This window comes from Danio rerio, chromosome 15 (assembly GCF_049306965.1).
Source record: "Danio rerio strain Tuebingen ecotype United States chromosome 15, GRCz12tu, whole genome shotgun sequence".
In the NCBI taxonomy this organism is placed as follows: Eukaryota; Metazoa; Chordata; class Actinopteri; order Cypriniformes; family Danionidae; genus Danio; species Danio rerio.
In genome coordinates this window covers 46,955,689-46,968,806 of record NC_133190.1, presented here as the reverse complement: position 1 = coordinate 46,968,806, position 13,118 = coordinate 46,955,689, and the positions used below count along the sequence as shown (strand labels likewise).

Here is a 13,118-nt window from a genome sequence, read left to right as displayed (position 1 = left end):
AGTATTTGTGTCATTAATTGACTGAAAACATCATCTAAACGTGCATAACTATTACAAAATCATTTATAAATGTTTTATTGAAAGTATAATATATATATTGGTCATTAAAATGTTTATTGATCTGAGATCGGGAGAAAAGAGATCATGTTTGTGTAAATCAGTGTTTATTAAACTAAAATAATACTATAAAACAATATAATCAATGTAAAGCAGCATAACAAACTGTTGAGTTCAGCTACAGATAGTCAGACATGATGACACTGAAAGTTAAACATCTATTTATTACTATATAATTATATTTATTATCTGTATAGCTATAGCCTCATATGTGTCTGCTTGTTTAGTTAAACATGACAAATGAATTAAATGAAAGGGACATAAAGTGTACCTTAGCTGTTAAACAATTAAGTTTTCTCTTCATTTATTATTATAATGTCTGAAATCTTCTGTAAATTGACACATTAATCTCGTTTTATTGGTGTCAACAGGCTATAAACTGCACAATCATAAACTTAAGAGTTTTAGTCCACAAATTTCTTTTATTTTTTAATTCACAGAATTGTTCAAGAGTGAAAACTGAAGTACCGTAAACCAATTTAATAACACAAACCCACAAAATCAGGTCTCTTTCCGTTTTAAAACAAATTTGCAAATAGAAAATCTTCATTCATTAATTTTCCTTCAGCTTAGTCCCTTTATTCATCAGGAGGCTCCACAGTGGAATGAACCGCCAACTTTTCCAGCATGTTTTACACAGTGGATGCCCTTCCAGCTGCAACCCAGTACTGGGAAATACCCATACACACTCATTCACACACACTAATACACTACGGCCAATTTTGTTCATTCAATTCACCTTTGGAGCATGTGTTTGGACTGTGGTTAAACCTGGGAGAAAACAAACGCCAACACGGGGAGAACATGCAAACTCCACACTGCTTAGTTCAGCTGAAACTGATGAAACTGAAAGCCAAACGTTTATTTACCAGTGGACACGTCTGCTCTTATATGAAAAATAATGACAAAATGTGTCTGTCTGATTTCTATAACACAGGACTGAACTAACAGGAACATCACATTACATGAGCATCAGTTTCAGATCTCAATATTACTGTCAACAAACTACAGGGTTGGAGCTTTAAAATCTGCTGCAGCTCTTTAATTAGAACAACAGGAGAAAACATCTGAGTATAATGAACTAAAACAGAACTTAAAATAACACTGAGCTCTCGCTGAAACTAGCATTATGTGTTAGAGTTATTAGTTTCTCCAAAGTCAAGTCAAAAACATTCTGAACAAAATGAATCTGTGTAAACTTTTCCTCATACAGAACAAAGCCTTCTCATATTAATAACCACTGACACTCAGTGTGAACATACTCCAGACCCACTGAGTCTCTTCTCACAATATGAGCACTTGAGCTTTTATATGAATCTGGAAATGAACGTTCAGCTGCTGAATGGCTTTTCTCCAGTGTGAACACGCAGATGATAAGTCAGACTCCTTGAGTCTTTGAAACTCTTCTGACATGGAGGACAGCAATACGGCTTCTCTCCAGTGTGAATTCGCTCGTGTGATTTCAGCTGTGAAGACTGAATGAAACTCTTCTCACAATATGAGCACTTGTGAGGTTTTTCTCCAGTGTGAATCATTTGGTGGATTTTCAGATGTCCAGCTCTATTAAAGCTCTTCCCACACTGCAAACACTCATGATCTCTCTCGCCAGTGTGTGTTTTCTGGTGCTGTTTACAATCACCGAGACGTGAAAATCTCTTTTCACAGAACAGACATGCATAAGGCTTCTCATTTGTGTGAATTCTCATGTGTAGTTTTAGACTTGTTGATGATCTAAAATCATGACCACACTGAGTACAGGTAAACGGCTTTTCTCCAGTGTGAACAAGCAGATGATAAGTCAGACCGTATTTGTCTTTGTAACTCTTTCCACACTGAGTGCAGAGATATTGCCTTTCTCCAGTGTGAATTCGCTCGTGTCTTTTCAAGTCTCCAGACTGTCTGAAACTCTTCTCACAATATGAGCACTTGTGAGGTTTTTCTCCAGTGTGAATCATTTGGTGGATTTTCAGATGATCAGCTCTATTAAAGCTCTTCCCACACTGCAAACACTCATGATCTCTCTCACCAGTGTGTGTTTTCTGGTGCTGTTTACAAGAACCCAGTTGTGAAAATCTCTTTTCACAGAACAGACATGCATAAGGCTTCTCATTTGTGTGAATTCTCATGTGTTGTTTTAGATTTGATGATGATCTAAAATCGTGACCACACTGAGTACAGGTAAACGGCTTCTCTCCAGTGTGAATTCGTTCATGTACTCTCAAGTTTCCTGAACGACTGAAACTCTTCTCACAATATGAGCACTTGTAAGGTTTTTCTCCAGTGTGAATCCTCTGGTGGATTTTCAGACTGCCAGCTCTAGTAAAACTCTTTCCACACTGCAAACACTCATGATCTCTCTTGTCTTCATGTGTTTTCTGGTGCTGTTTATAACTGTCCAGCTGTGAGAAACTCTTTCCACATTCAGTACAGGTGTACGGTTTCTCTCCAGCGTGAGTCTTTCTGTGTTTTTTCAGCTTGGATTTTCTTCTGAAACTCTTTCCACAATGGCGACAGCTGTGCAGATGTGTTGTTTTAGTTCCTTTAGTGTTGAAGTTGCGTTCCTCATCCTCTTGTTGTCTTTGCTCGTTCACCTCCATCTGATCTAAAATAAACAAAGTGAAAATCAGTTCAAGTGAAACATTTTAAGTGTGATAAACTTTGAATCTGATGTGCTAGAGTTAAAGTGATAGTTCACCCAATAATATTATTCATTGATTTTATTTAATCGTGGCTTTCTAGACACTCAAGTTCGTCTTACAAAATACTGGTTAAAAACCCAGAGTTACTGTGGCGTTCACTCCTGCCTGAAATTAATATTTTCAATTGATCTTGTTTGTTTTTTTCCCTCTTCAGTTTTCTATTGGTTGATTTGGTGACGTCAGGCTTTTAAAACAGACAGAAGCGGCTCTCGCTCATTCCTCCACGACACCACAGTTATCGACAGCTGTATTGTTGTGTTCTCCTTTATACTTCATTAATTTTCTGTTCGGCTTAGTCCCTTTATTAATCTGGGGTCGCCACAGTGGAGTGAACCGCCTACTTATCCAGCATATGTTTAACACAGCGGATGCCCTTCCAGCTGCACTGAACCCATCACTGGGAAACACCCACACACTCTCACTCACACATACACTACAGACAATTTAGCTTTCCCAATTCTCCTATAGCGCATGTCTTTCGATCAAGCCGGAGCACCCAAAGAAAACCCACACCAACACAGGGAGAACATGCAAACTCCAGAAATGATAACTGACCCAGCCGGGACTCGAACCAGTGACCTTTTTGCTCTGAGGCGATTGTGCTACCTTCTACACCACCGTGACGCCCCCCTTTATACTTTCCTTTAGAGCTGCACAATTAATCGAGAAAAGACTGCGATCTCGATTCCACCTCCTTTCACTAAAGTAAACTTTATTCAGAGGCGCGCCCGCCCTCCGTCCCTGTGATAACAGCTGATGCTCACGTCACGTGTGATTTTGCAGTCGCAAATACGTTACATGAAGATAGAAATGACATTTTTGAGGTGAATTATATCTTATAAATACAGCATGTGACTCTTTCAACACCATTTGGAGGTGTCCACGTTGCTGAACATTGTACGTAAAACAATGTGAAGACTTGTGCGGCCACCATTGCTTCTCTCCTGAACTTGAAAATATGATTGACAGAATCGTAGAAATGCTGGATTGAGATCGTCTAGGGGGTCGAATCGAGATCGCCATCTTTTCACGATTAATTGTGCAGCTCTACTGCATAGGCTGTGAGAGTAACAGGTAATAAAGTTGTAAATAATATTTAGTTTGTGACACAGAATGATCGTTTGAGAGCCGCGTGCAAAGTATGAACAGCACTTTGCAGTGAAAACGAAACCGAAAGCGTGCACATCATTTAAATAATCATATCGCATTTTAGGGTTAGGCTATGACTGCGACAACCATTTGAGATGTTTTTTCTTTCATAGCGAACACACAGTTGTGCATAAAAATAAATGTTTACAGTGTTAGTAAAACATACTATTATTATTGTTGTTTTACCATATCTTTGAGAAAAAAACAATAATATTTGCTGACTCATATTAATCTTTATTTTACATCTACAGAATTGTGAGAAAATCCTGATCTTTATTTTAAGCAAAAATAATCGCGATTCTCATTTTAGCCAGAATCGTGCAGCTCTACTTTCCTTTTGATATTTGTTTGGAGTGGGGGAGTCTTAACCTGCTTTAGGTTTGTTTGCTTGTCATTTATTATGTTGTTGGGCTCCTCATCTCTTGCCATTTTGGATTGTTTTGCTGATTATGTTATGGTAATAAATAATTCAGTTGGAGCACTTTGGCCGTTGTTTATTTATGTTACGTTTAGTGTTGGGTCAATAGACGATGCCATCATCCATTGGCCATAGCCGACAGACATGACGATGCTAAGCCGTCATTGAGATCATCTGCCCCACCCCCATCGCAGCAGCAACCCGCTCGCGAAAAATACACACTCAGGCCCCGTTTACACTAATATGTCTTAGATTTAAAATGACATTTTAAGACGAAAACATTCCTTGAGCACACTGGTGTTATACCTAGCATTTCTGAAAAGATCTCTTCATTCACACTATACCGCTGAAAACACACATCACATAACCACACACACACACACACACACACACTGTCATGTGCAGTAGCGTACGCATGCCTCAGAGCTCCAGCAGTCACGGGTGCTTTGAGCACAAAACCCCAGAGAGCAGTGCACGTCAGACAGTTTATCAAGGATGTACCGCTGGATCTCATTTCACTATAGTTGTTAAGCGTGATATTTAATTAATCTTGTCTCTATTTAACGACTCTTCTGTCTTATGAATCTATCACTTATAGTGTCACAGAATCAGTACACTGCTTCAATCTTTGGCTTTCACGCTTGTACTTAGTCATTGCAGTGAAAACCTCAGATACTGTTGGTTGGTTCCTGTTGGTTTTGCACCTTTTTTACTAACCAAGTTTGTCGAGGCCATTATAATAACACAGATCATCTGCCTATTCATGCCAAAGTCCTGCAGAAAAAGTGACTGACAGGTGGTAATTTGTGTGTCTCTTTATTTATTTGTGATTTGGTTATGGGTAAACAAAGACCATGCGGGTCAGGTAGTTGAAACAGTAGGCTACAAATAATCATTCGTTATGAATTAAGTAATTATTCATAAATAATTATTTCACCGCTGGCTATGACGACGATGTCATTGTCCATCACGATGTTTCACATTAGACATCATACAATGCCAAACTGGTTGACATCGCCCAACCCTAGTTACTTTGTCTCAGGATCACGAGTCATATTTAAGTAGACGCCTTAACTCACAGTATCAATTGATAATCAACACCTGAAATCAGTGCAAATATATAAAAAGAAAAAATTCATATATATTCACCAACCTGAATGATCTCCTGATAGTTTAGATGCTCTTCTAGTCTTTATGATGGGATATTTTCACCATTTACTGCAATTTCTGTGTAGGAAAGGCTGTGATTCACTGTGAACACATCAAAAACAAATAAATTAAATAAATAAAAATATAAATGAATCATATTACATAAAATAATATATAATAAAATGATACAACTCCTTACTGCCGTTATCAGTAATAAAATGAATACTGTGCTGAAACTATCTCTATGTATCTTATATAAATAAATGTAAAACACCATGTTGGATTATTTGAATATTATACAGACTTCACACACGAACCTATTTATGATGTAGTGGATTAAACTGAATATATGTCAGACATAATGTTGTTACAGTTCATCTAAAGCAATATTACACAAACAGACATTTATTTTTCGTTAATAAAAGGCTCTTACTCCGTTAGCTGCCATGTTCCCGCCGCAATTTTCTTAACTCCGGTACTGCGCATGCGTGTTTCACACTGAGCGTTAACTTCCTCCAGAGGGCGCTTTAGCATCAAAAGCCAAAACGCGGTAAATATATCGCTTCAGTTTAGTCAGCAAAGTATTTGTGTCATTAATTGACTGAAAACATCATCTAACCGTGCATAACTATTACAAAATCATTTATAGATGTTTTACTGAAAGTATAATACATATTTTGGTCATTAAAATGTTTATTGATCTGAGATCGGGAGAAAAGAGATCATGTTTGTGTAAATCAGTGTTGATTAAACTAAAATAATACTATAAAACAATATAATCAATATAAAGTAGCATAACAAACTGTTGAGTTCAGCTAGAGATAGTCAGACATGATGAAACTGAAAGTCAAACATCTAGGCCTATTTATTACTATTACTATATTATCATATTTATTATCTGTATAGTTATAGCCTCATATGTGTCTGCTTATTTAGTTAAACATGACAAATGGATTAAATGAAAGGAACATAAAGTGTAACTGAGCTGTTAAACAATTAAGTTTTCTCTTCCTTTATTATTATAATGTCTGAAATCTTTGTAAATTGACACATTAATCTCGTTTTATTGGTGTCAACAGGCTATAAACTGCACAATCATAAACTTAAGACTTTTAGTCCACAAAATTCTTGTATTTTTTCATTCACAGAATTGTTCATGAGTGAAAACCGAAGTACTGTAAACCAATTTAATAACACAAACCCACAAAATCAGGTATTTTTCACTTTTTAAACAGATTTGTAAATAGAAAACCTTCATTCATTCATTTTCCTTTAGCTTAGTCCCTTATTAGGGGTTTCACAGTGGAATGAACCACCAACTTATTCAGCATATGTTTTACGCAGTGGATGCCCTTCCAGCTGCAACCCAGTACTGGGAAACACCCATACACACTCATTCACACACACTCATACACTACGACCAATTTTGTTCATTCAATTCACCTTTAGAGCAAGTGTTTGGACTGTGGGGCAAACCGGAGCAAACCCACGCCAACACGGGGAAACATGCAAACTCCACACTGCTTAGTTCAGCTGAAGCTGATGAAACTGAAAGCCAAATGTTTATTTATCAGTGGACACGTCTGCTTTTATATGAAAAATAATGACAAAATGTGTCTGTCTGATTTCTATAACACAGGACTGAACTAACAGGAACATCACATTACATGAGCATCAGTTTCAGATCTCAATATTACTGTCAACAAACTACAGGGTTGGAGCTTTAAAATCTGCTGCAGCTCTTTAATTAGAACAACAGGAGAAAACATTTGAGTATAATGAACTAAAACAGAACTTAAAATAACACTGAGCTCTCGCTGAAACTAGCATTATGTGTTAGAGTTATTAGTTTCTCCAAAGTCAAGTCAAAAACATTCTGAACAAAATGAATCTGTGTAAACTTTTCCTCATACAGAACAAAGCCTTCTCATATTAATAACCACTGACACTCAGTGTGAACATACTCCAGACCCACTGAGTCTCTTCTCACAATATGAGCACTTGAGCTTTTATATGAATCTGGAAATGAACGTTCAGCTGCTGAATGGCTTTTCTCCATTGTGAACAAGCAGATGATAAGTCAGACTCCATGAGTCTTTGAAACTCTTCTGACATGGAGGGCAGCAATACGGCTCCTCTCCAGTGTGAATTCGCTCGTGTGATTTCAGATCTGAAGACTGAATGAAACTCTTCTCACAATATGAGCACTTGTGAGGTTTTTCTCCAGTGTGAATCCTTTGGTGGCGTTTCAGATAACCAGCTGTAGTAAAGCTCTTCCCACACTCCAAACACACATGATCTCTCTCACCAGTGTGTGTTTTCTGGTGCTGTTTACAATTAGTCAGACGTGAAAATCTCTTTTCACAGAACAGACATGCATAAGGCTTCTCATTTGTGTGAATTCTCATGTGTAGTTTTAGATTTGACGATGATCTAAAATCATGACCACACTGAGTGCAGGTAAACGGCTTCTCTCCAGTGTGAATTCGCTCGTGTCTTTTCAAGTCTCCAGACTGTCTGAAACTCTTCTCACAATATGAGCACTTGTGAGGTTTTTCTCCAGTGTGAATCATTTGGTGCTGTTTCAGATAACCAGCTCTAGTAAAACTCTTCCCACAGTCCAAACACACATGATCTCTCTCGTCAGTGTGTGTTTTTTGGTGCCGTTTACAATTAGTCAGACGTGAAAATCTCTTTTCACAGAACAGACATGCATAAGGCTTCTCATTCGTGTGAATTCTCATGTGTAGTTTTAGACTTGACGATGATCTAAAATCATGACCACACTGAGTACAGGTAAACGGCTTCTCTCCAGTGTGAATTCGCTCATGTGATTTCAGCTGTGAAGACTGAATGAAACTCTTCTCACAATATGAGCACTTGTAAGGTTTTTCTCCTGTATGGATTCTTTGGTGGATTTTCAGATGACCAGCTGTAGTAAAGCTCTTCCCACACTGCAAACACTCATGATCTCTCTTGTCTTCATGTGTTTTCTGGTGCTGTTTATAACTGTCCAGCTGTGAGAAACTCTTTCCACATTCAGTACAGGTGTACGGTTTCTCTCCAGCGTGAGTCTTTCTGTGTTTTTTCAGCTTGGATTTTCTTCTGAAACTCTTTCCACACTGGCGACAGCTGTGCAGATGTGTTGTTTTAGTTCCTTTAGTGTTGAAGTTGCGTTCCTCATCCTCTTCTTGTCTTTGCTCGTTCTCCTCCATCTGATCTAAAATAAACAAAGTGAAAATCAGTTCAAGTGAAACATTTTAAGTGTGATAAACTTTGAATCTGATGTGCTAGAGTTAAAGTGATAGTTCACCCAATAATAATAATAATAATAATAATGTATTGAAGCTTGTATGAATGCACTGATTACTGTATATACCACCTTAAAGGATATATTATCCAATTGATGTCCAAAGAATAGGAGAAGAGTAAAGAGGTCAGACACAAATTATTATGTTCAAACAATGTATCAATTTCTTTATGATTAATGTGTAAACATAATCATCACAATACAAATCAAATAAAATAGCGTAGGCCCACGTAAATGAAAAACAATTATCATATAAGATGACAATAATTACAGTACTGGAAGGTTGTAATATAGTGGGGAAATAAGTCCTAATAGTATCAGAGGACTTATAAACAGAAGGTCCAGCGATCACTTGTAATATGGTGAAATAAGTCCCAATAGTTTCACAGAAAAATCCACCTCATAAACAGAAGGTCCAGCGATCAATGCTGCAATGAATGTATAATGTATAATGAGTGATTGTGTTAAAGCAAGTGATCAGATTAAGTTAAATGTTGCTGTAAATGTTCATGCTGTTGCGGGTGATTGTGTATGTATGTGTGTGGTTCTATAATAAAGAAAAAAAAAGGTTTAATTAGTCCTCAAACTACTCACGGAAAAATGCTGCGTCATTATTACTACACGTGAATAAACACGTGAAAGATGACGAACACATAACATAATAAACGTGTCGTTCTAATACAGTTGCAAACTATAAATATGCATATAGATGCATGTATATATACATCGAATGATAATTAAAGTTTTTTAATAATGAACTATGAACACTCACGTTCTGCAATGACGCACATCATAAAGTTCTGTCAAACTCCGAAGTAATCACACCACATCTTCCTGTCATCTGATAGGATTCAGTCAAACTGCCTGCTCTGAGGATGCTGTGATTGCAATCCTAACAGTTTGTTGGCTTTAACTCTCTAAACTGGCGACTGAGCATCACGATGCGCACCGGCCTTTTTCTCTGTTCCTCTTTCATTACTGTGTCGAACACTTTCACGTTATTCATTGAACTCGCGAGCGGACCTTTTAACCACACCCACATAATAACAAAACAGGTAAAGAATAAATGTACAGTTAGAAAACAAACAATTAAAAAATCTTTTGTACAAATAATAATAATTATACTCATTGATTTTATGTAATCGTGGCTTTCTAGGCACTCAACTTCGCCAAACAAAATACACGTTAAAGACCCAGAGTTACTGTGGCGTTCACTCCTGCCTGTAATTAATATTTTCAATTGATCTTGTTTGTCTTTTTCCCTTTTCAGTTTTCTACTGGTTGATTTGGTGACGTCAGGCTTTTAAAACTTATGGAAGAGGCTCTCGCTCATACGAGAAGGATCTGGCTGCAGACTTGGTGCAGATGCAACCAAAGCTTTTTAGGCCCAAATCCAATTCTACCCCTTAGCCCTTACCCCTACCTCTCATTCACGTGAAAGGGTGGGTGTTCCACTTCTCTTTAGTGTGAAGGTGTAGGGTTAAGGGGAATGGGTAGATACCCCTCAAAAGGGAGATTTTTCAGGACCACACTCGAAAGCAAGGGGTAAGAAAATTTCCCAGAATACACCAGCTACAACAGCAGGAGAGCTGGGGTCTGTTCTCCGTACCTTGCTTAAATGATCTAAGATGATTTGGCAGATCCAGGATCTTTTAATCTTGATAACTGATTTCTCGCTAACTTGGTTCATCAAACAAGTTTGTGAATCAGATTAAAACGTCTGGATGAACTGATCTGAGATCGCTGCGTGTGTTGTTAAGGACAGATCTATCGATCCGCGAAATCATGATCAGCAATGCAACGATTGGCTGACGGCAGTCTTTGTACTTTCATTTCGGGGGTGCAGATTGCATAAGTTTTATTAATATATATAACTTTATTTATTTTATTAATAACTATAACTTTATATATATAGTTAAAAAATATTTACTATTTTCCCAAGTGTATATAACTACTACTGTAAGAAAATATCAGAATTCGGCACATACTTTCTGTATTATCTTAGCTTGAACTGACCCGATCTAATCCTGTTTATATGAACTGAACCTGCTTCTGACCAGGTTTGAGCTAGCAGAACTGTTGCTATGACAACAACTCTCGGATCAGCTTTGAAGAACGACACAATCCTGGATCGTGTCAAATCGTCAATATCTAAATCCAGCTAACTGAGTAATCCACGTACGAAGAACGGACCCCAGCACCCAGAAGTCAGGAAATGCACAAATTTGTATTTTTTGTCAAAATGACTAATTTTTACAACAAACAAGCACATGTTTTAATATATTCATAACCGAGTTCATGTTTTACCATCATGTTTAAAAAAACGCTAAAATAAAAACTGCTAAATTTCGCTATCTATAATCCATAATCATAACTCCTGTACAGCAGTTCCACAACATTCTGTCACTCGATGACACTCAAATCCCCTGTCAGAAAAGTCTAGTGGCTGCGAGTGACCTTTTTACAGCATCTGCTTTAATGTTGATGTTGAAATGTAAATGCGCAGTATAGTTACGATATTATTGTCACATTAGATTGTTATGATAACATGATATCGTTGCCTTTAGTGATTTCCTGAAGATAAATACCAAAAATAACACAACTGGAATAACTAAAGCAGTCGTAATCGTCTGATCTCACATGAAGTAAGAGCCCTTGATGACATATGATGACGTGTGCAGTTGCTGTAGTGCTGTCCCAGTTTTTAGGGGTAAATTTTAAAGCCCTTCCCCTTTACACTCTGTTTCAAGGGCAAAGAGGAAGAGGAAGAGATACAAAAATAGAATTAGGATTGGGCCTTAATAAGCTCACCTAACCCTACCCCTAACCTTACCCCTAACAGTGACGTCACTAGCTCAATTGAGTACATTGTGTCTGACATTGCATCTCTGAGTGATGCGATCTCAGCTTGCATCATAAAGGCTGCATCCAGATACTATTGGCTCATTCCTCCACTCCACCACAGTTTCTGACGGCTTTATTGTTGTGTTCTCCTTTATACTTTCCTAATATTTGTTTGTAGCAGGGAGTCTTAACTTAATTATGTTGTTGGGCTCCCCATCTCTTGTCCTTTTGGATTGTTTTGCTGATTATGTTATGGTAATAATAAATTAATTGGAGCACTTTGGCCGTTGTTTATTTGTTACGTTTAGGGTTGGGTCGATAGACGATGCCATCATCCATCACCGATGGCCGACAGACATGATGATTCTAAGCTGGCATCACCATCCTTCGATCCTTCCTTTTGAATCTATCAGGTGACGTGTCACAGAATCAGTACACTGCTTCAATCTTTCGCTTTCACACTTGTACTTTGTAATTGTAGTGAAAACCTCAGATACTGTTGGTTTTGCACATTTTTTACCAACCAAGTTTGTCGAGGCCATTATAATAACACAGATCATCTGCCTATTCATGCCAGAGTCCTGCAGAAAAAGTGACTGACAGATGGTAATTTGTGTGTATCTTTATTTATTTGTGATTTGGTTTTGAGTAAAACAAAGACCATGCGGGTCACGTAGTTGAAACAGTAGGCAACAAATAATAATTAGTTGTGAATTTATTCATTATTCATAAATAATTAATTCACCGCCGCCTGCAACAATGATGCCATCATACATCACAATGTTTCACATTAGACATGGTACTATGCCAAATTGTTCGACATCGCCCAACCCTAGTTACTTTGTCTAAGGATCAAGAGTCGTATTTAGGTAAGGGCCGTAACACCCAGTAACATTTCATAATTTACACCTGAAATCAGTGCAAATATATAAAAAAGAAAAATATTATTTATATTCACCAACCTGAATGATCTCCTGATAGTTTAGATGCTCTTCTAGTCTTTATGATGGGATATTTTCACCATTTACTGCAATTTCTGTGTAGGAAAGGCTGTGATTCACTGTGAACACATCAAAAACAAATAAATTAAATAAATAAAAATATAAATCAATCAAATAACGTAAAATAATATATAATAAAATTATACAACTCGTTACTATTATCAGTAATAAAATGAATACTGTGCTGAAACTATCTCTATGTGTCTTATATAAATAAATGTAAAACACCATGTTGGATTATTTGAATATTATACAGACTTCACACACGAACCTATTTATGATGAAGTGGATTAAACTGAATATATGTCAGACATAATGTTGTTACAGTTCATCTAAAGCAAGATTACACTAACAGACATTTAGTTTTCGTTTATAAAAGGCTCTTACTCTGTTAGCTGCATGTTCCCGCCGTAGTTTTCTTAACTCCGGTA

The 13,118-nt window shown here is 37.2% G+C and overlaps 2 protein-coding genes across 5 annotated transcripts in view; one reads left to right on the top strand and one right to left on the bottom strand.

The window, feature by feature from the left end:
• The window catches only part of nlrc3l (NLR family, CARD domain containing 3-like), a 480,833-nt gene that overhangs the window by 219,677 nt on the left and 248,038 nt on the right, over nucleotides 1-13,118 (top strand). The gene's annotated exons all lie outside the window — the stretch shown is intronic.
• On the bottom strand, nucleotides 144-12,746 carry LOC141377922 (uncharacterized). 4 transcript variants are annotated; one of them, XR_012391085.1, is made up of 4 exons: nucleotides 12,649-12,746; nucleotides 5,966-8,752; nucleotides 5,537-5,634; nucleotides 525-2,719 (listed from the first exon to the last, which is right to left on the bottom strand). XR_012391085.1 is itself a non-coding variant. In XM_073924085.1 (3 exons), the coding sequence occupies exon 3, from the start codon at nucleotides 2,712-2,714 to the stop codon at nucleotides 1,449-1,451; it is 1,266 nt and encodes a 421-aa protein (XP_073780186.1). In that variant the 5' UTR covers nucleotides 2,715-2,719; nucleotides 5,537-5,634; nucleotides 5,966-8,520; the 3' UTR covers nucleotides 144-1,448. The 4 variants fall into 4 exon arrangements, 2 of the variants coding, with proteins under 2 accessions (XP_073780186.1, XP_073780187.1); XR_012391086.1 differs by having other exon boundaries at nucleotides 5,966-8,747; XM_073924085.1 differs by lacking the exon at nucleotides 12,649-12,746 and having other exon boundaries at nucleotides 144-2,719; nucleotides 5,966-8,520.